The sequence below is a fragment of the Mauremys mutica genome, chromosome 2 (genome assembly GCF_020497125.1).
Source record: "Mauremys mutica isolate MM-2020 ecotype Southern chromosome 2, ASM2049712v1, whole genome shotgun sequence".
Classification (NCBI taxonomy): Eukaryota; Metazoa; Chordata; order Testudines; family Geoemydidae; genus Mauremys; species Mauremys mutica.
Genome location: NC_059073.1, coordinates 28438783 through 28462331, shown reverse-complemented (window position 1 = coordinate 28462331; position 23549 = coordinate 28438783). Strand labels below are relative to the sequence as shown.

At 42.7% G+C, this 23549-nt stretch overlaps 1 protein-coding gene across 1 annotated transcript in view; it reads right to left on the bottom strand.

Annotated features, from left to right (window-relative positions):
* Positions 1-443: 443 nt before the first annotated feature.
* Positions 444-23549, bottom strand: part of EXT1 (exostosin glycosyltransferase 1) — a 247821-nt gene continuing 224715 nt past the window's right edge. Inside the window, exons 4-11 of the mRNA XM_045004642.1 lie at positions 20258-20377; positions 16372-16504; positions 14291-14409; positions 13466-13561; positions 9480-9569; positions 5256-5416; positions 3933-4104; positions 444-938 (exon numbers count right to left, since the gene is read on the bottom strand). Of these exons, the coding sequence (XP_044860577.1) occupies positions 753-938; positions 3933-4104; positions 5256-5416; positions 9480-9569; positions 13466-13561; positions 14291-14409; positions 16372-16504; positions 20258-20377 (1077 nt within the window). The 3' untranslated portion in view covers positions 444-752. The remainder of the gene's footprint in view (positions 939-3932; positions 4105-5255; positions 5417-9479; positions 9570-13465; positions 13562-14290; positions 14410-16371; positions 16505-20257; positions 20378-23549) is intronic.

The following is a 23549-nucleotide window of genomic DNA, read 5'->3' as shown; positions in this document are numbered from 1 at the left end:
TTTTGTTCTTTGTGCAAACCAGACAAATCTTTCCTAGGCCTCAATCTTTCTTCCCCATTTAAAGAAATAGGGTTTAATTGTCTTTGTTCCCTAAACAGAAGGATCTTAATTATGCTTCACTAAATGGACATTCTTCAGCTTTCCCTCTGTGCAGTAGAATGGTTGATACATTTACTGTCATTGACTTGAGCAGTGAAAGAGAAAATTAAAAAACTAAAACCAAAAAAGGCATTAAGTGAAACAGTGTTCAATTTCTGTCCTGTTTGTGCTTGATTTTTTTTGAAACTGCTGTATTTTCTACCTGTGAGAGCTGAACTTTTAATTTTGCAATTTTCATTCAGTTTTCCCTGCAATGATAGTAAAACGCTTGTAAGAAAGCAATGGCAGCTTCGAATGCTTGTAAGGAAGGAATGGCAACTTGGAAATATTCACACCCAACACCATTTTGATTAAAGAAAGAACTCTGTTTTTAATAGTTGTGGGTTTTTTTGATCATTAAAAAAGTTTTAACCTGCATAGCAATCATTTCAAAAATAATTATTTAATGTTCCATAATGAAACTGTACACAACCTAGTCTTGAACGACAGAAGCCTGTGAGGTGGTTTGAAGCAGTCCAGCACAATGATTCCTTGGAGCCACAAAACTCTGCTTTCCACTTGCATGTGTTTTTGTCCTCGTTACAGTCTGGCTCCAAGTGTCCGTGGATCTGCACTGGGCATGGAGAACAGTTCAGGCCCCTCAGCAGGGCTCCTCAAAGTCGTTCAATGTCTCGATATTTCTTCCTCAGGATGGAGACCTGATCTTTAAAGAGGACAGGGTCAAGCCTCATCTGAGAATGGATCAGCGGCATATAGCCAAACCAGCTGGCGAAAGTGTTCATGCAGCTCTGCCGCTGGGCAAAATGATCTGGGTCAGCCCAGCGGGAAGCCCTGGAAGTCTGAATGGAGAGAAAGGAAATGCTAAGTCATTGTGTCAACAACGCTGTGTAAATGGCAGGAGACTAGGTCAAGCCATGGCTGTGCTGTGAGGTGATCTTAGCACCTCATCACCTGGCTCCAAAACTTCAACATAGGGCTGAAATTTGGTAAGAAATACATATTTGGTAGTTATATTTCAAGCCACATGGATCAAATTCTGACCTTAGTAACAGCTGGACAACTTATTATTTGTATTACAGTGGTGTCTAGGAGCCTGAGTCATGGACCAGGACCCACTGTGCCAGGTGCTGTACAAACAGAAGAGAAAGACAGCCTCTGCCCCAAGGGGCTTACAGTCTAAGTGTAAGGCAAGAGACAACAGATGGAGATAGACAGATGAGGGAGTACAAGGAAATAATGAAACAATATTGGTCAACATGATAAGCAGGGCATGCCTTCGCCTCTGTGACTTTTAAAAGTCTTTTGGTTTATGATGATCATTAGGCTTGTTTAGAACAGAAATACCTCGGGATAAATCCCCTGAACTACGTCAAGGCATTATTCTAGAATCTCTCTATTTCAACCCAATTCCCAGATTATTTTTCATAGTGGATAATAAAACATTACTCCCCCGCAAAAGGCCAAGCCACTGGGGGTGCAAATGTCAGAGCTAATTCTGCAACCCTCAAGTTATATTCTAACACATGTCATCAGTGGACACACATGGCAGCTTGACTAGCCAGAGTGCTCACGTAAGAGCTTCAAAATGGCCCAAGGGCCCCCAAATTAATGGCTCAGGTACCACTGAGGTCTATGAGAGTTGGAGGAGGCCATAAAACGCCTAATTCTGGGAGTTGACGGAGTCAATTTGAGTGGAGAATTTGAGCATCTCACAGGACCGAGCCCTAAGAAATGAACACTGTAACACCATTATAGGTGTCAGGTTAAAAATTAATTTTGAGGGCCCAGTCCTGCATCCCATATGCATGAGTAATTCCACTGAGTTCATGAGTCCAGTGGAACTTCTTTATGCAAAAACTCACTCAGGTGTGTAAGTGTCAGCATGATCAGGGCTTTAGAATATTGCCTACAAATAAATGGGCATTGCAGGTGCACAGACAGCACAGCATGGTGGATGGAGCCAGCACAATACACGTTGATAGAGAAGTAGAGAAAATAAACTGAAATCACAGAAGTGATTACATTCCATCAGGTCACGCTAATAATTTAGCACTTTTCAAAATTAGTATGAAAGCCACATTTCATATTTACCTAAAATACTAACAACCTTATTTTCAGAGGTTCTGAGGTTCATTCACAACTCCCATTAAGGTCCATAGCAGCTATGGGTACTCAGCACCTCTGAAAAATCAGGCCCTAAAAGCTTTGAAGGAGTTGTTATTCTCTATTTGGAAAATATTGCACCTCACTGTATGTAGGAACCCACTCAATCCAAAACAATTCTTTGAAACAGACTGTAAGTGCTCAGAAAGTGCCATTAAAATCTATTTTGTGCCATCTCTCATATGTTTGCATGACACTTTACTTTTGTTTGTCCTGCAATTTTTTTTAAACAGCAGAAACTCAAAGTGTGTTCATTAAATGTTAAAACAGTGATAGAGTCAGGAAAACTGGCCAGTTTAACTCCAACAGTAGATTATAATGTGTACTAATCCCAGACACTTGATTATACGTAATCACAACAGGGCAGGCTAGGAAAAGTGTGCTGGAGGATTATAGAAGACATCCAGCCATTAGCATTGAATTTCCATATGACTATTAATTGGTGTCACAACCTTAAGGTTCTGTTATGTTAATTTTTTATTTGTCTTTTCAAGGGATTATGAACATGGACCATTCAGTTTGTTTTAGGAAGACAACTGTAGTTCATTTTTCACTTACATCACCATCTCCTGCAAAGGCAAGCCTGTGTGTAGTCTGAACTGAAGAGCCAAAGTACAGCTCTGTGGATAGCAGGAGGTACCTTCTGAATGGTGCAGATGGAGGCATTTTGGCCATGTCAGGCCCTCTTCTGGGTGCTTCAGTGAGCACACCAACCAGTAGTGTCTGTGGCATCAGAGCACTGAATTGTTAGTACTATCAATTGGAGCCATGGTTATGCCCTCATCCAACTCCCATCTTTCTCTTTGGTGTGCAATACTGGTCTCCTTTCTTCCCTCCAACACAGTGGCAGCACTGGCCATGGGCTGCCTCCTGCACAGATATGCAGGGGGCACTCTGTGTCCCCTACTCCCATGACTCACTTATGCAAGGCAAGAACAATAGAACGCCATGCTTGCAAAGTTTCTGAGTTATAAAAGGTATTCTTTTCAGAGGGCAGGATCCTTAACTAGTAGCTGGAAAAGGCAAATCTGCTCACTGTGAAAACGAATTCTAAAATAAATAATTTGCTTAGGAACTACAGAGGCTATTGATCATATTGTGTCAGCAGTGAGACAAATATAACAGCATGTGGATGGTTCTTCCTTACCTCCTTAACGAAGCAACTTGAAATAAACATTTGAAAACAACAAATTACATCTGTTGTGACCCAGTTTAAGAACACTGCTCCAGTCACATTGAGAATGCGATATTATTTTTAAATAACATAGAGATTGCTCTGTACATTACATTCATTAATAATCATTAAAAAAAACACTTTTAGAACGGCACAACAGGCTTGCATTAGAAAATTCTCTTAAATGAAATTCAGCTGTCATGGAATCCATTGCATGAGTTTTACATCACCATGAATAAATAAAACAATATGGGAAAATGAGGGAGAGGACGTTGCATTCCACAGGCAGATATTTACCATCTCTATTGTGGGATTTTCCTTTGGTTCATTAAAAATGTTCCCAGCTCCATTTATGATTTTATCAAACAAGAAATCATGAAAAATTGAGCAGAATTTCATTCAGCCCAGAGGTCTCCTACAAAACGTGTCTGGTTTGGAAGCGAAAAGTGATTTTACCAAGATGACTCAACAGATCAAACATGCTCTAAACACATACCTGCCCCATCATGGTCTCCTTATACTGTTTTTTCTGTGTTACTTTGATTGGAGGCAGTTTTGTCACAGCAGACACCAAAAAATTCATTAGAATGTCCTCACAATTGGCCAGTTGGTCCACCATATTCTTCAGGCTGGCAGGCAGGTAATGAGTGTACAGGTAGTGATAATATCTAGAAAGCCAACAACAGGGGCATTAATGCAAGTCTTTGCCTTACTGGGGCATACGGATGCCACAGGATTTCAATCCCAGTTGAGGCCCTAACTCACAGTGTACCCATGGACACATCATGGGTCCTTTGTTGCCTCATCAAACCACAAAAGTGGGGAGGAAAAAGCAGGATGATACGATGAGCTAAGCTATTAGGGATACAAAAATTAAAAACTCCACTGGGCCTTTCACAATTAATGAGAGAGAGATAGGGTTGACTTTAAATCTTGAGCAAGATAATGCAAGACTAGAATTCGGACTAGCCCACGTGCATTGTCGTAGCCAAGGTGGGTAACTGTGAGGAAGAGCATGTGGGAGCAAGAAAAGTTGGAGAGAAAATGGAATATGGCCTAATAAGGCCTTCACAAGTGCAGTTCAGATGATTCTTTTGTGGACCTAAATAAAACTAGATCCCTCTTTAACCAGTGCCTACTTCCTCCTTTGTGGGGAGTGGATCAGATACAGCAGTATAAATTTGACTTCATTAAAGGCTAAGAGAGGCCTCCTATCTACCCTTGCTCTACTGAAGTGGTAATAATGTGAATTCTCTCCATTATACTGTGCCCGAACTTCAAGGGGTCACTGCACTAAAGATTCAAGAGTGGCTGGAAGAGTTAACAGCTCTACCGGGCATGGCAGTCAGCTACCACAAACCCATAGTCAGTCTGGCAGCAACCTTCACTCCTCTGCACTATAGGCCATTTGGCCCAAGAGTTTAATAAATTTGGGGCTTCTTTGAAGTGCATAATTCCTGATGTTAAAAAGAGCAGTTAGACTGCCTCAAAATACAAGTGACTTCAAAAGAGATCCAGGGAACACAGTTATGATTACCAGATCCTCAGAGTCAAACTGGGAATTTAAATCATTACCCTATAAACAGAGGAGAGCTTCATCCAATCTCTACCTTCGTTTCCAATAGGATTCCCCCACCCCCCTTTTTTCTGGAGGGGAGACAAGAGTTCCTTTATTGGGGGGAGGGAATGATAAGATTTTCATTCCTCCTTTTGGTCAGGAACAATTTGTTCACCACCTTTAATAAAATAAATCAACAAATTAATAAATAAATAAATAAAATGAAATAATAATAAAGACAAAGATGCTTTGCTTTCTTACTTGTGGTAAATAGCAGCTCCTGTCAAGACCATGGAATAGTCATTAGTCCATTTGGATGTATAGCCCCATCTCTCCTTAGTATTATCCCAAAAGTGACTGCGAGCAGGGTACCCTACAATCCTCTCCGGAAAACTCTGCCATACTGTAAAGGCAAAATCCACCTGCAGGCAAAGACACATGCCAAATGAATAATCAAACTGTTTCAGTAATTGTCAACAAAACAAAATATTATCTTGCCACTAATTCATAATTCAAAAGCTTGGAACTGTTGCAAAACATTAATTCGGTGTATTCATCAGTAAATTAAAGCGATTGCTTGACATTTTGCCCTATAATTATGCACATTTTAATTTTTTCTGTTAAAGGAAGTCTTGAGCACTGCAGCATTACATTAACATTTTGCAGATATGCCCTTTACAATTCAAACCTTTTCAAATAGAATCGTGTGTGCGCGCACTTATACTTCTATGCCAGGAATGGTCAAACTTACTGACCCTCCGAGCCGCATGTGACAATCTTCAGAAGTTCGAGAGCCGGGGTGCCACTGCCAGGGCTCGGGGCTTCAGCCCTGCCGCAAGGTGTTGGGGTTAGGGGCTTCTGCCCTGCAAAGTCTGGGGCGGGGGGAGGTCTCGGGGCTTCAGACCTGTGGGAGGCTTCAGCCCTAAGACCCCCTTCCCTGCTGCCATAAGTGCTGGAACTAGGAGTTGAAGTGGTTTCAGTTATATACAGGGTTTACAGTTTGGTTTAATGACTCTCAGCACCCCCACTATAAAAATTATTCCAACTCCTAGCCCCACCATGCTGCTGCAGGGCAGAAGCCTCAAGCTCCCCCAAACAATCTGGTAGGCCGAGAATGGAGAGGGCATGGAGGGCTTCAGGAACTGCACTTTAACTGTAAAAGAGCCGCATGCAGTTCATGAGCCACAGCTTGGCCACCCTGTTCTATGCCATGGCATATCCCCTCATCCTGCACCTTTGAGCATCTCAACTATACTCTGTGCACAAATTCAACGTTATCAACCCGAAGCATTTTAAAATCATACATCAGGTCCTCCAAAAACAATGAGACTCACTCAAAAATCATTTTTTAAAAATAAATATGTGGTTCTATCTATTTTCCTTCTGGTTTTTCTGCTTTTAGGATATAGTTGGGTCATGTTTTTAAGTTTCTCTTTGCAGCCAGGAGGGGCAAAAACTTACTAAAAATAGATGAGATTCTCATGTGGTTAACATGACTCCAGGAGCTGGGGCCTTATGAAAAATACTTTATCAGCAGCCTCATGATAAAATAGTGAGCGCTGGCAACACTGCTAATTTCTCTTTAAATATTCCAGCCTCTGAGCACCAAAAAAAAAAAAAAAAAAAAAGGGTTGCAGGAGGTCAGGAAGCCCATCAAGAAGAAGAAGAAAGGGAGCAAAAGCCAACTATAAATACCCGGGCCAAAAGCATGTAAAGCTACTGAGAGCCACACCTCAATTCCACACTAAAACCATTAATTCGCACTGATGCCTGAAGTTCAACCTAGACTCTGACAAAACTTTGCTCAAAAAACGTCCCAATGAACCTTTCAACAAAACACGACCAGAGTTTCAGGTTTGTGGTGTTAAGGAGTCACACATATTTCAGCTTTAATACAGTAACACTTCTGTTAGAATAGTTACATTTCCTTGTAATTATTGCCAGAGCTTTTTCATTTACAAATTGGTGTGTGAAAGAGAAGAGTCACAAACGTATTGGAACATGCAGTTAGAGGCATATTCTATTATTTCGAGTTGTTTGAAGGAACTTGAACCAAATGGAAAGCCAGTGCAGCTAAAGTCGTTAATTCTTGTGATAATGATTTGGATGAGATCTGAACTAACACATCAAAGAACTAAAGTTGACCTTAAGGACCTTTCCTGTAAAACCAGACATCTGTTTTCTTTAGATGAGTTTGAGAATCTCAGGTTAAGAAAAATAAGACTAAACCATCTACATCTATAAATACCTACTACTAATAGTAACCCAGCTAATGTCCTCACTCATGTATTATTTAAATATCTGTCCTTGTAATGGAAAGAAGCTTTAAAACAAGCTGAGCTCCCTAGGAGAAGACGAGCCACAGTTTATCCCCTTAAAACACGCCTCGTCCTAGATAATTTAAGCAGCATTATCACTCAGCTGATCAGCGGGAAAAGCAACCAGTCACTTCAATCCCTGTATCATTTCCAACCCATACTGATTTCTAATTGCTTCCCATATAAATATCCCTCCAAGCAGCACTTTTGGGCTGCTACCCTTGGAAATGAAAACAATAGAAATTAGGCTTCATTTCATTAAGAATGAGAAACCTTTATTAACACTAGAGCTGAGCAAAGAGTGGAAAACGTGTCTGGTGATTATTCATTCACACTTGCAATGTCAGCTTGACCGTGCTTGTGAATTTTTTGTTTGCTTTCCCTAGGATGAAAGCTTGGGAAAAGTGGATTTTAAGTACAAATGTTAGCTGAAAGGGAATTCTGAACTCAACAATTCAACTACGTTTGAAATGCAGTTTAGGTTTATTTACATAAGCCATCCAATCAGGGAACAGAAGCAATATCAAGGCCCCGATCCCGAAAAGAAAACCAGGCAGTAAACTTCTGCCCCCACGTGCAGTCCCACTGAAGTGAATGGGGCTCTACCTAGGCTCTGTGGCCTGCCTACATATTTCCCATTGCAGGACGGAGGCCCAACTGACATATGGCGCTAACACACAGACACACACATTATTTTGAATATTTGCAGCAAATTATTCAGAGCAGTGAAAATGCTGCGAAGAAATTAACAAATCGTTTCACAAAACAAGCAAACATTAAAATTCTGCCACCTCTTTAACATAAAAAGGGGCCAAACTCAGTGAAAAACTGTTGCACATTATTTGCTTTGCGTAACCCAAAAAAGGTGCAATTACCACTAAAATGGGTGTGTGTGGTGGAGGGAAGTGATGGGAATAACAAAGTGGGCTGCTGTAGTACCTTGCAGGAGACTCTGGGTAAAATCCTGGCCCCAAACAAAATCAGAGTTTTGCCATTGACTTCAACAGGGCTAGGATTTCACCTTGTCTTGAGCCGCGGGCCAGTGCAAGGAGTCTTCCTTGGAGAACGCTGGATTTTGTCCATGTTATCTCACAAAGCGGCGTTCTTCCCGTTCTGGCAGGAATGGCCCAGGTGTGGCCTGAGAGCCAATGCTGCCCTCTTCTACAACACAGAGTGAAGCACATGGGGACTACAGTGGACCTCCCCATGGATCAGCTGAAGGGCTGAATGATGGGACTAGTAGTTCCACACTGGCAAGGAGACTCTCTGAGGTAAATTATGTGTAGTCTTAGGGCTTATAGCAAGCTGCCAATGCAGCACTCAGTCTGGCAAAACTTGGGCATCCCTGCCCTAACGTAAACCGTAATGGCGTCATCTAAAGGGCTAGGACTATTGACAATAGTAAGAGCAGCACTGTGAGGGAAAGTGGGGAGAAAGAAATGGTTCTGGATGTGATGAAAGGGGGGGGAAAGAATAGAAGACTGAAAAGAAAATCAAGTCTCCAAGCTTTTCAATAGCCACCATTAATAATGTATTTCCGATATATTGTACTTCTATATAAACAGTCATTAGTCTCCTCTGTGGTTTTCAGGACAAGCTTCCAGAAATCAATACTCATCCCATTTGTAAAAATTGGTTTTCTACAGAATCTTTCCTTTCTCCGCTTTTTTTTTTTTTAGTGCAATCTTGCTCCAGGCACAAATGCTGGAATGTTTCAACCATCATGTATCTCCAGCTCTATGGTACAGAGATACAGTTAGTGCATGTGTAGAGGAGAAAAATCAAAACACTTGTACCCAGGCAGAAATACTGTCTTTGAAGCAGAAATAATGTCCCATCGTTGAAGCTAATGTGTGGGAAAGGGAGGAACCACGATCAGCACAGTGGAAATATAATGCTAAAACAGACTGCTGTTACCTGTCCACATCCACCTATGTTACTAAAATGATAAAGAGGGGAAGAACCACCTGCAAATGATGCCAATTAACCATGAAAAAATCCTCTCCTGCTGGCAGGTGGCGGCAAGATTTTTGAGACAAATGCAATACATTAAACTTGGGGTGCGAGTGGGAAATATTATAAGACACGCTCTGGCAAAGAGGTTGTAAGAAGAAGGGTGCGCATCAGGCTGGAAAAGCCGCAGAGATTTCAAGAGGATGGGTCTTACCTCGGTGGTTGAAAGCACGGTGTCCTCGTCAAGGCTTAGCACAGCATCTGTGACTATGTTGTCATAAGGTAGGAAGCGACTGCTCATAACCTGTGGTTTTCAAAAAGAGAGGGGAGAGGGAAATCACTTGAGACACTTATTTCCAAGAGAAGGGGAAAATAACCCTTCTGCATATGCTATTTTACTCTTCATTCTTATTTCATCCGTGGCACATCGTACATCTTTATCTGATAGGAAGGATTTCTCAGCTCAAGGGTGAAAGGCTGTCATTTTCCATCAGCCCAGCAGTCAGCTTATACCTTGTACCTGAGGAATTAATTTCTGAGCAGATCTGTCTCTCTTGAGCAGGCTGCCTTCCTCCAAAGCCCAAACTATAAGTGCATCTGCTGAGAATTAGACAGATGTAGGGTTCTTCATGGCTGACACCTGTCTGGCAGTTAGAGTTGTCCATCACCTCCCCCTCTCCCTCTCCCTCTCCCTCTGCCACCCCCACCTCCCACTCCACTGTGGGAGAATAATATAAAATGAAGTGCTCAGAAAGACCTTGCACCTTTGACAGGGCCATTCTGTTGGCAAGCTAATGACCCCACCTTGCATCCCAGGCCTTGTCTACACACACAAGTTGTACTGATTTAACTGTATAGTTATAGTATGGTTGAAGTGGTACAGCCCTCCATGTGTGGATGCAATTATACTGGTATAAAAGTGTTTATACAGGTATAGCTATTCCTGTATGGGAAGGAGAATAAGCTATAGAGGTAACAAGGCATTTTTATACAGGTATAACTGCATCCACAGTAGGCATTATACTGGTATAAAATTAGTGTGTAGACCACGTTTTTTATGCTAACCTGGGAAATGCTTCAGTGTAATGGGAATTAGATGCGAGAGGGGGGAAAAAGAAGATGACAATAAAAAAGGGGAATCTATTTAGGTAATTTTTGGTCTGCATTACCAGTGGGATCTACGCTTTTTTTGAGTAATGAAAAATGGATATAAGAACACTACATGTGCATTCTCTCCTCCTGCCCCCTCCTTTTCCAGCCTGTAGGAACAATTGCTTTATTAGTTTATAGATTGTGTGTGTGTGAGAGAGAGAGAAAGAGAGAGAGACTGGATGTATTGTATGCGCCTGTGACAAAGTTCCTCCTCTACCTTGTGGGTCCTGCGCTTATTGGAGGATTTGCTCGCCTCAGAGATTCACCATGTGGGTCAGGAAACAGCTCAGAGACCTTCCCCTCTGGTAGAAGCCACAGTCCAGGTCAATTCCTCCTGTGTCTGATCAGGAGTTGGGAGGTTTGGGGGGAACCTGGGCCTGCCCTCTACTCCAGGTTCCAGCCCAGGGCCCTTTGGACTGCAGCTGTCTAGAGTGCCTCCTGGTACAGCTGCGTGACAGCTACAACTCCCTGGGCTACTTCCCCATGGCCTCCTCCCAACACCTTCTTTATCCTCACCACAGGACCTTTCTCCTGGTGTCTGATAATGCCTGTACTCCTCAGTCCTCCAGCAATATGTCTTCTCACGCTCAGCTCCTAGTGCCTCTTGCTCCCAGCTCCTCGCATGTACACTACAAACTGAAGTGAGGTCCTTTTTAACTCAGGTGCCCTGATTAGCCAGCCTGTCCTAATTGATTCTAGCAGTTTATTCTTAATTGGCTCCAGGTGTCCTAATTAGCCTGCCTGCCCTATTGGTTCCAGCACATTTCTGCTTGTTCTGGAACTGCCCCTGTTACCTTACCCAGGGAAAAGGGATCTGCTTAATCTGGGACTAATATATCTGCCTTCTAACACTCTTCTGTAGCCATCTGGCCTGACCCGTCACAGTGCCTAACTCTAACAGATACCCGCCGGGCCTGTCTCTTTATTATACTTTGGCAATACTTGTACAGCTTGTCATGTCAATAAAGCATTACTGAATCGCACTGTGTGTGAAGAAATCATCGAATGAAAACTAGGATGAAGAGATGAGTTTTGCAATTAGCTCTGAAAGCACATAGTGAGCTCATGTGGAAGTGAGTTCCACAGTCCTGGGCTAGTTCCTGTGAAAGCTCGGTCTTCTACACAACTGTCATTGTTCGGGTGGAACTTAGCTGTCATGTGAGGTCTGACTGTGGAGGGAGGGACAGTCTGGTAGGTAGCCATAGTTATTCCGGTGAAGGGCTACCAATAACAGAACAGAGTTCAAACTTGGCTCTGTGTTCAGTGGGAAACCAGTACAGAAAGTAAAAGAGAGAAGATTGGTTTCCGTAGAGGATTTCTAATTGGCACTAATATATGAAGAAAAATAATTCAGTCAGGAGGCAAGAAGACAATCCCATGCAATTAAACACTTACACTGTTCTTATAGTGAAAGAACAGAAGTAGAAGTCAGGAAATCAAAGTTCTGTTCCTGCCTCCTTTACACACCTACTATGTGAGCTTGGACTAGCCATTCATTTTTATCTGTATCCAAGTTGTGCCAGCTGTAAAATGGGTGCAATAATGCATCTCTGTGTCACAGTAGCGTTATGAGGCTTCAAGTGCTTTGGGATCCTTGGACAGAAGGCCCTAGAGAAATGCCAACTATGAAAAGTAAGGCCTTTGTTAGATCTTTGGAGTACACTGAGCAGCTCAGCAAGACTTGTGAAAACAAACAGCTTTTCTGTTTCAAAAGCCATTTGGTATGTGATGTGATATTAGAAAGGAGAGACTGTCCACTATAAACACTCCTTTGGGAACTTGGGAGATAGGTTTGTAAATTAAACAGCTTCTTCATATGCTTAGAATTGGCCCAGGTGGTCTCCCCATACCCCGCCTCCCAGCCCCAGGCAATTCACGAAGTATGAAAATAGAGGGGGAAAAAGCCCATAATGTTCGCAATGCTCAGAAATCCCCAAGCAGCAGCAGCAGCCGCCGCCTCTCTTAGCCATGCAGCAATTCTCTTGACCCCGTTTACATGTCCAGTGACTAAGGCAGAACTATTAGCTGTCAGCTTAGCGGTGCCCTGACTTTCTTCTTGTTAAGCCTACTGGGGAAAAGAGCGAAGACAAGGTGTAAAAACTCACAATAGGATTTTACAGCCAAAGCAGCTAAAACATCACACTGTGAATTCGGGGCGGGGGAGGGGGGTTGGAGGCGGGAGGAAAGATGATAAAAATCACAGTCTGGCACAACTCAGATGCCTCAGCTCTGACTTCCAGCATTGGCATTAGAGAGAGATGATGAAGAATGGGCCTGATTCTCTACTCCATGCCAATGCACTGGGTATATCATTGGCACGAGTGCAAAGCAGGCAAAAAATGCCACTAGTCTCACTTGGCAGCATTTTACCCCCACTTTGCACTCACGCCAATGACTACGCACAGGGGAGGGCAACAGAGTATCTGGCCCAATGGCAGAATTTTTTCTCTCCCCTTTTGCTGTCTTCTCTTGACCAGTCAACTGTGTTTGGATCCCACTGGGTCCCCAGGCTGTGCATATCTCCCCACCCTCTCCTTGTGAGTACCTTAATGTCCTTGCTGAGAGCTATACAAGCCATAAAAGCAGCTCTTTCTCACAAGCCGGTGGAGAACACACTTGCCAATTTCTCGGGGAGCCTAATTTCCAAATCTGAACACAGATGAAGGGTCCTCAAATCCTGCGTCAGAACACTCAGACTAGCATTTGGGTGCATTATTAATTTAATGCTCCTGCCTGCTCACAGGCATGCAAGATTAGCACCTCCTCTCTCGGTGGTCACATTTGAAAATTGGGTCCCTTTTGCCACTCTCAGACTCGCAGTATTGACTGCCCCCTTGATCAATAGCTGACATGTGATGAAAGGACAAACTTCATGCACTGAACCTTCATTAGAACGAGGAGTCTGCAATCACATTGGTACAAAAGGCAGAAGTAAAGGAAGAGGCATCGCCCACCTGGTCACCATAAAACATTTGCCAGCTGGAGAAGTAAGTACCCAGTCCCACTGCACCACACCTGCAATCTTGGACTGTTTTTCTCTCCACCTACCTTGCTCTCCCCTTCGATGACTATGACAGGCACAGGAGTGGCAGGCCAGCGGTGTTTGGCTGGGAGGGGTTTATCACAATTCCATAAAACAATGATCTGAAAGGAAGATTGACCTATGGTGTTAGACACACATGGGTACACTTACGTCTGCGGAGTTCAAGCCTGGAGGACCCTGAGCACCAAATGGATTCAGTTTAGGCATTTCAAAAAAGGTGACACGAGCAAATTAAATATCCAGTTGGCATAAAAATAACATCCCCCAGCTACTCAGCCACCCTGACAATAAATCCTACATGCCCTCAGTCAAATACCATCTGAACAGAAAACCAGAGAGTATCTAGCCTTACTCAGAAGGGTGTCACTGGTTTACTTGGGCACCTGATAAAGTCTAAAGCACTCATGGACTCTTCGAAGCAGAGGGCAGTCTACTGCCTTCTTGAGATAGTATCACCAGGCAGCGAGGAGTCCAAATGCTGCTGAGATAAAGGGAGGTAAGGCCGTCAATAGGCCTATTGACCCTTTTGTTATTTACATCATACATATGCTCTAGTCTTAAAGCACAGCTGTGATTTTACCTCTCTTCCCAAAATACATCAGAGATTTGATCATCCGTTTTCCACTTTTATTAAAGTTCAGAGTTTTTATTCCCCACACATGCTGGTTAAGGTCTCTGATGATAGCGATCTCAGAGACAATGAGGATCAAAGTTTAAAACAGGGAACTGGGAACAAGAAGGAGGACTGACAAGTCCTGAAGTCAATGGGGTGCTTGTTTCTGTGATGGCTTTGGCTCAAAAGCGATTGACAGCGAAACATCAGGGCTCACCTGTGCACAGTACTGGGACTTGGCTACAGCAACCAGGAGTTTCAGCACAGGCTGAGACTGGGATACCAAGGGAGTTACTGCATGGATAACGGCAGTGAACTTGGAGGGGGGCTTGAGACCTGAAATGAAAAATGGATGCAAGTTGAATATAGACCAAGCTGCCTTGTGTAGTATAAATCAAAGAAGTCAGAGATGAAAAAAGACCATTTAAGAACAAAGGAAATGCCATGTTGGATCAGACCATCTCATCCAGGATCCTGTCGCTACAGTACCAGATTCTCTAGAAGAGCGTTCACTCCTTCTCATAAACTCCCCAGCTCTCTGAACGCTCTGTCTGTATTACAACCACTGCTTTTACATCGTTTTCTCGGATTCCCTCCTGGATGTCCTGCAATCTGGGTTTCTCCCCTTTTGCTCCACAGAAACTACCCTTGCCAAGTTCATCAGTTAAGTTCTCCTGGCCATGTCTAAGGGCTTCTTCCCTCATCTTCGTGGTTTCTGATTTCTCTGTTGCCACTGATATGACTAATCACCCCCTCCCCCTTGGACTGCCTGATAGATGCTGGCTTCTTGGTGCTCTCTTCCTGCCTCTCCAATAGCTCCGTCAGCATCTCCAATGGTGCTTCTTTCTCCCCTCTGTTTCAGCATCCCTCAGAGTCACGTCCTCTGTCCTCTCCTTTTTCCTCTAAATCCTACCCAAGGGCGACTTCATCACACACAAAGTTTCAACGATCATCTCTGAGTTGATGACTAAACTATTCTGCCTGCCCATTGAGGAACAATTCCCCTCCATCCATACTTGAGAGTCTGCAAGTTTCTGTGATATATGTTTCCAGTCATCCTTCCACCAGCTCATATACTGGTGGCATATGGTAGATCCTACCTGCTTCCTCCCTTCACTACTGCTGCAAATACCATTCTCCTCCACCTCACCCAGGCCCACAACCTTGGTGGCATGGTCATTTTTCTCCTCCCTAACTGGAAGTGTTGTTGAATCCTCTTAGTTCTTCTTTCAGAACAACTCAAACATACACATTTTCCTTTTACAGTGTAACAGTGGTTCTCCGAGCAGCTTGTCTCTATGGTGCTGGCACCAGACTTGGAACCCTGGTAAGCAGTGACTGTTGAGGCTGCAGGCATGCTCCCTTGCAGAATTCAACATTCAATCTTTGCCTAAAGGAGCCAGGGATCAAATTCTTCTCAGTTCCTCCCACTCAATCAGAACCCATACAGAGACTCTGAAGAAGCGAGGCTGGAGGGTGGGGAGGGTGGATCTATACTGACTATCAACTCAGAGAATTATTTGCGAATAACTTCTGTTGTCTCTGAGTATTGTCAAGCAGAGCTAAGCAACGAATGCAAACCAGTGTTGCCATGAAGTTGCCAGCTACTGATCTGCAACATAACGATAACCAGAAAATGCAGGGAGGGCAGGGATTTGTTACAATATTCTCTGTAGGCTGCAGCTATTAGAGGGGTAACATGATATCCTGTACTTATGCAGGTCAGTCAATGACATTCCATCCAGCAGGGGGCAGTGTTTTGCAGCAGTGGTTCTTATCCAGGGGTAGGTGTACCTCTGGGGGTACACAGAGGTCTTCCAGGGGGTAATCAACTCATCTAGATATTTGCCTAGTTTTACAGCAGGCCATGTAAAAAGCACTAGTGAAGTCAGTACAAACTAAAATTTCATAGACAATGACTTGTTTATACTGCTGTATATACTATACACTGAAAGGTAAGTACAATATTTATATTCCAATTGATTTATTTTATAAGTATATGGTAAAATGAGAAAGTAAACAATTTTTCAGTAATAGGGGCTGAGACACTTTTGTATTTTTATGTCTGATTTTTAAGCAAGTAGTTTTTAGGTGAGGTGAAACTTGGGGTACGCAAGACAAATTAGACTCCTGAAAGGGGTACAGTAGTCTGGAAAGGTTGAAAGCTGCTGTTTTGGAGGACAGGATTAAACAAGAATACCACTGGATAGATACTTCTGGTGAGCCATTTACAATACACCATCCAGAAATCAACAATACCCCAATATGTGTGAGGTCCAGAAGCAAGGATTCACTCACCTAGATTAGCATAGTAGTAAGGAAAATCTCCCAGATATGAGGAATACTGTGGCAATACAAATAACCCTCCAGGATGTTTGTTCCATATTAAACTGTTACGTGATATGTGCTTAAATATTCTGTCCTGAATAATCTGGAAAATAAGAAAGGTAGTGATTTGTAAATAAGTTGTAATGGCCATCTTCAGCAACTCTGGCAGACTGCAATCACTACACATTTTTTTTTTATTAAAAGCAGCGAGACACAAATCTTTTTTAAAGATGATACCGAACCTATACACTTGTGCACATTCTCAGCAGTTTGAGGCCTTGGATAACAGTATTCAAACTATCTCATTAGTTTCGGCGGACATAGGGATCTTGCAATTCATTAGATTCTGCATTTAAAGTGAAATATTTTTCCATCTAAAATCACTTGTCAGTTGCAAGCCTGATTAGTTCATTCTAGAGTTTACCACCCAGGACTTGCATAAAATAATTAGTCAAGAATGGAATTACAAAAGATGGGTGTTATTTTGAGATAATGAAAACTTTTAAATACACAAAGACAGACTTCCAAGCCAAACAGGCTGGGTTGATATTTTCCCCTTTATTTTATAACTGAGTTATTATGTGACAAAGTGACTAATTACATCAGATCCCATACCTATTTTACAGATAGCTGTCCACCACGGCGTGGTTCCGGACGTTCCCATTTCACCCAACGTGGAAATAAATTTGGGCAACTTTTTGGAGCAGGGAAAAAGATGTGTATCTTTGTAAGGGCCATTAGATGATCTAGTCTCACTTACTGTGTAACACAGTCCACAGAATAACATTAACGGTGCTACATGTTTGCGAAGGTAAAACTAATTCTATATACTCAAAGTGTATGCACACAAAATTTGAAAGCAAAGACCACATGTGTAGGAAGAGCTATTGATTGAGTTAGTTGTAGAGGTAAGGAGTCTCCAAGGGCATGAGGGTAATGTGACATTAGGGTGATACAGCATGTGAATGAAGGCTGTCCCAAATGGTCATTTCCTAAAATTTGTGATTACATGGGAAATGCACAGGAACAATCTTAACGTCAAGCTAGCAGCATTTTTCACATGAGAATAGTGGACTCAAGACTGGGTCAGAGTTAGTTATGTTACACTATCAAGTGCATCTCTAGATATTTCTGTTAATAGATGTAAAGTTACATGCTTCAGCCACGGGGTGTTTTGTGTGGGAAGGTGGAGGACGGGTAGTGACTGCCTTCTCCCCTCCTTTAATTTATGCCACTGAATGTAGCAAGAAACTAGAAAATGAAGAGAGAAATTAAAAAATGTGCATCTTCTACCATCTGATGAAGAACTAGATGGAACTAGCTCCTTTGTGCCCCGCCTGGTTTTCTCAGAACTGATGCATAAACAGATAAGAAGTAGTCTGCAGGTTTAGATGATGAGTAGGTTTTCATAGACTGTACAATTTTCCACTGCTCTGGTAGCTGACAACGCTTCAGGGGAAACACACGGCTCACATTTGATGATCTTTCAATGTACACAGAGCAAAAAATAGTTTCATCTTGAAACAAACTTCTGATGTCATGCAACATATGCAACCTTTATTGCATGTGAGGCATACAAATCTCACCAATACTGTTACTCAGTAGGCTAGGAAGCCAACCTGTGGAATATCTCACATTTAACAGATGGCAGATTAATTTATGGCACTTCTGGCCAATAATCCTTGCAGTTTATAAGAATGGCGTGGAGAAAAGAAAACTCGAAGGAAAGGAAATAGAAAAGGATGAAAGGAATCCATGAAGAGCTAACCAATTAAAATACAAAAAGCATACGGTAATTTGCTAAATGTATTGCAGAGATTTCTAAATACCAGCACCGGCTTTAGAGGCTCTCTGGTGATTATGGAACACAGGCAGTTTTATAATGAGGAGGTTAGGTACTCCGGCTGGATCTGTCCTGTCTACATGGAATATGTTGCTGGCACAATATTTCGGCCCCCAGCTCCCAAAAATATTCTGTCGTATACAGGTACTTGTATTGACCTCATAGCTGTAGTGTCTGGGTGCCTTCCAGTAGTGCACTAAATGTCTGTCACATGTGGTTCATTCTCTCTCATTTCTCCTGTTCCCAGGGGAGAACTGTGTAAGCTGTGTAGGGCTGGTTTCTGTTTCTTAAATTTCTACGCTGCTCTGTGTTGCTATTGGAGAAGGGAGGTTGAAGAAGTGCCCCTTGCACTTGGAGCAGAAGATGAGGAGTTTTGCGATAGTCCTCCCCTGAACCTCCATAGTGTCAGTTTGGCGCCCAGAGAAAGCTGTCATCTGCACAGCCAAGCTTTGCCCTCAAGGCACAAAGGTCCATGGCACTCCAGAGCCATGCAGTTATTCACCAAGGGTTTTGGTGACAATATGTGGGGCAGAGACCATTGAACATCCTGAAGATAAGACCTTCAAGACTTTGAACTTGAGTTGATATTCTACAGGAAGCCAGTGTACAGAGCAGGGGACAGGTCTGATGTGCTCATGGTAGCCCGTGTTGCTGAGGAGACATGCTGCAGCATTCTATACCCTTTGAAATTTCCTAAGGGCTGATGGCTTCATGCCCAGGCATATCGCATTGCTGTAGTTCAGACAGGAGGTGACTAAATGATATGTAGGATCATCAAGATATTGCAGTACTACAGCATTATAGTTAGAGACTGAAAGTAACTACCAGAATAAATCCATTCCCACTCCAACTATACGATTTACTCCCCCACATCAAATTTTAAGCAGAGGGCGCATCTGATCTTACCAACTTCCGACACCTAAATCAAAAACAACCTTTTTATTTTCTCTCTTTCTGAAAGGAAACAATTCAGGCTTTTCTAAGGATTGTTGGACCCTGGAATGAACACCTGAGCATGCATGTTATTTTCCACTGAACAGAATTATTGTCAATTTGCCTTCTCTACATAGAAGTGGTTCTGTGAGATTGCTTATCCTGGCTTCAAAAAACAAAAGGTCTGACATGCCCGACTTGTTTTCATTAAATTAAAACCTTGCAGCTCCTTCCCTGTTCTATCCTGAGAGTCTTCCTTGCTACTAAGCTCAAGCTTCTCAGCTGGTAGCTTCCTAAATCCTAGCTACAGGTGTTACTAACCATCCCCTAGTCAACTGACAACTATGGCCACATTATTGAAGATGTTTCAATTCAGCCCTAAAGTTGCACTTGAGGGACTTGGGGACAGATTCTGTAAACGAGACAAAGGGAGCTGGGGATACCCCAATTGCAGAAGAGATCGCAGTGAGTACAGAACCAGTGTATACCTCCTTCTCCACAACCCTCCCTGGGGTAAGGAGGAAGAATGGCTGGACTACAATGGGCTCTGGCTGTCCACAGCTGGACTGCTATGCATAATTTGGGCTCTCTTCTGTGTGTCAGCTTCTATCTCCCCTTGGAAATGGACACATTTGATAAGTCTCAGGTGACTTAGAAGCAGCCACTTCCAAAACAAGAGACCTGTGAAAGGGCATCAAAATATTAAGGGGGAATGGGAGAAAAGGGGCTTTTAAATAATATTTTTTCCAAAATGAGTTCTAGTAAGGATCACATTCACTATGTATAATAGGAATACTGATTCATCAGCCATAAAGCCTTGAGAAACTGTGATGGCACAAGACAACTTTTCCATGTGTCGGATGGCTACTATTTGTCACTATGTCAGTTTTCTTATGTGGATTCCAATAATGAAGAAAATATTTCCTTAGGGGAGAAAAGTTATCAAGCTGCTGAAGGTTTTTCAGGTGACCAATCACATGTCATGAAAGCCAAGGTCACACACAACAGCTCAGCACGGAGTGTGGCAGACATATTAAGGAACATCTCTGCTCTGACTAATATCTGAGAATTGTTACTCACCTCTAGTGTGGTCAATACAATCTTCTCAACTGAAGAAAAATAAGCCTCCCACAAGAACTGTGTCTGCTGTCTAAGTGCTAGGATTTTATCCTGATGGATAGACCTGATTGTAGAAGGAATCTGTAATACAAGATGCACTACAATCAGATGGTGTGGAAAACAATGTAACCTGATCAAATTAATACATGCTTGAGAATCCCAAACTAGCATTCTCTGCTCCTACCCAGCAACACAGATTCAGTGTCAACCAGTACCCTCACCACACACAGATATATGAATTAGCAGCTAAAGAACAGCGACTGGAAAATGAATGAGCAGCACCTTTTGTGACCTTTGGTATTTGAGCCTATTGGCCAACGTTAGGATTTACTAGCAATTCTCCATTTTTTAAGGAAGTTGTTTCTATGGTAGCAAATGCTACTTTTTCCACTTCTGGAGCGGTGGAAAGTCACAGTGAGGAAGTTTTCGGCAAATCCCTTGCGCACACAGCTTTTTGCAAACCACCAATTAAAAATACTAGTAGCTGCGGGTATTTAGAGTCCAACAATGATCTCCGTTCTGAAAGTATATTAAAGGGATCTGCGATTGCAGTCACTACAATGTGGCAACACAAATTCCCGGAAGAAACCATCACAGCATCTACAGCAAAGCCACCCCTTTGTGGAATAACATGGAGAGAAGAAAACATCTGCTATTTACAAGTTAAAAACAATGATATTTTTCATTGGACACATTGTGCAGCTTTAATTCTGGTAGAGCTTTCCTTATAAATGAAAAAATAAATCCTACCATCCTTCTTCCTGATAGAGAGTTGTCCTGCAAACCAGATCAGAAGGAGGGGGTGTGTGAACCCAGATTCCCCCACCCACTTTGGAGAGAGTCCAGCATCTGTACAGACTAGTATTTAGCTTGTTAAAAGCCTGATTCTCATTTGCACTTAGAGCTTGTCTACTCAGGGAAAAGGACTGGACTAGCTAGTGCAGAACAGCTAGAGGGGAATAGTATCAGAGGGGTAGCCGTGTTAGTCTGGATCTGTAAAAGCAGCAAAGAATCCTGTGGCACCTTATAGACTAACAGACGTTTTGGAACATGAGCTTTCGTGGGTGAATACCCACTTCGTCGGATGCTCCAAAACGTCTGTTAGTCTATAAGTTGCCACAGGATTCTTTGCTGCTTTTAGAGGGGAATAGGTACTCCACATTAGCATCCCATGTGGACACTTATTCTGCATTAAGTTCCTTTGTGCAGTTTAGGTTTGTCCCCTCCGGAAGCAGATTAACCTAAATGGCAAAAAAAGTGGGGAGTTAGTGGGAAATAGCTATTGAATTCATACCCTGGCTATTTTGTACTAACCTTCCCATTAATTCTCCATGCAGACAAGCTCTAAGGTCTCCGTACTCACTGCTCTGGCCGTGTAAGAGGCCATCGGAGTGGGTGTAACTGTAATTTATTCCTACTTCAAGATCTCTTTACACTGTCAGAATGGTATTAGCGGCCTAAGTGTAAATGAGAATCAGGCCCCTTCAGTGTAGTGTGGGTGTGTTCACTTCTTGTAGAAATGGGGAGTTATTTTGCTGTGGTACCTACTTCTAATTATTTCAAATTGTGAGGCCACCTCATTCTCCTCCTCTTATTACTCACAAGCCTGTCATATATTTACTTTCAGGGCTAATTACACACAGACACCAAAGTTCGCATTATTATAAGATAGCATTATCATTATCGTCCATCTAGTTATTAGATTAGCCAAAACCCCCACACCCCTAATACACACCCCCCTATCTCTCTCTCTCTCTCTCTCCCTCTCTAACACACACACACACACACACACACACACACACACACCCCATGTAAAATATCCCCGATCAGAATACAATTATTCTTCATATAATGTTCTGAAAGAGTTTGATGGCAAAGATTATTGTGCAGTTTCATACACATCTGCAGGAAATTGTTCCATAAGAAATCTGCTCCAGAACAGGATTCAAAGTTTTAAGGTTTGATATGTACAGAGATTCAGGAGGGTTATGCAGATGTTATACAATTATTATTCTGTCTTGTTTGCATTCAGGTAGTGCCCACAACTCCCAAACAGGATCATGGCTCCACATTGTTAGGTGCTGTACAAATGGTAAGAGACAATTTCTGCCCCAAAGATCTTGTAATCTAAGGGTTTGTCTACACTGCAATTGGGGTGTGTGTGTGTGATTGTGGCATGTGCAGACACACCCATGCTAGCTTTAATCTAGGCAACTCACATCCTGATAGCAGTGAAGCTCTGGCAGCACAAATTTCAGCACAAGCAAGCCACCCCAATAGTTACCCAGGGTTCCAGGCTGGCTTGTACAGCTTGCACTGAAGTTTGTGCTGTTGCAGCTTCACTGCCATAGGTACCCACGTTAGGTAGATTAAAGCTAGCTCAGGTATGTCTACATGGGCTGCAATCACAGTCCCACTTCCACTGCAGTTCAGACATACCCTCAGACCTTGAATTGGGGTTTAAAAGGACAAGGAACCAAGGGAGTGGGATACCATACAGAAGCAAAGCAGTCAGGGTGATAAGAGGTCCGTGGCATATTAGAGTCTTTTGCTTGATCCTTCCTGTAAAAGAAGCAACACAGGAAGGGTGGGGGCACAGGGAAGCAGTTAAAATATATACAGGCAGACCTCGACTTTACAACGTTCGAGTTATGATGAATGGCACTTCCGACGCTTCTGCATTGACACCCTGATTCGACTTACGACTACTGGTTTCGAGTTTACGACACTTGGTCCCGCAATGGAGTAGACTGCAGTTCCGAGTTCCGACTTACGACGCAGTTGTAAGGAACCAATTGTGTCGTAAGTCGGAGGACTGCCTGTATACAAATGAGGCATCTTACTATTTAGGTTTATACCACTGAACTACAAAATTCAGTCCTCTGATATGGATTATAAAGTGGATTGTTTTCTATTAGGCTCCTGTAAGTATGGGAGTATAGTGATGCATGTTAACAGCACCGTTATCACCAGCAATCATATTATTGTGACTGCATTTTAGTACAGCCATGGGGCATTACTTCTAATAGACATAAATGTTTCATGGTACCACGCATGATTTCACAGGGCTTGATGTTGTGATGGACACAAAATGAAATTAACACCCGTCTCTAACTACGGCACGCTCTCTCCTTTGTAATGCGGAAGCAATTCTGACCCAGAAAGTTGAAGAGGTTATCGTTCCACAGCTTCATGTATGTGGCCATAAACGTTGTGCCGAGGTTAGAGAATTTCTTAGCCTGCCTGTGTGCCT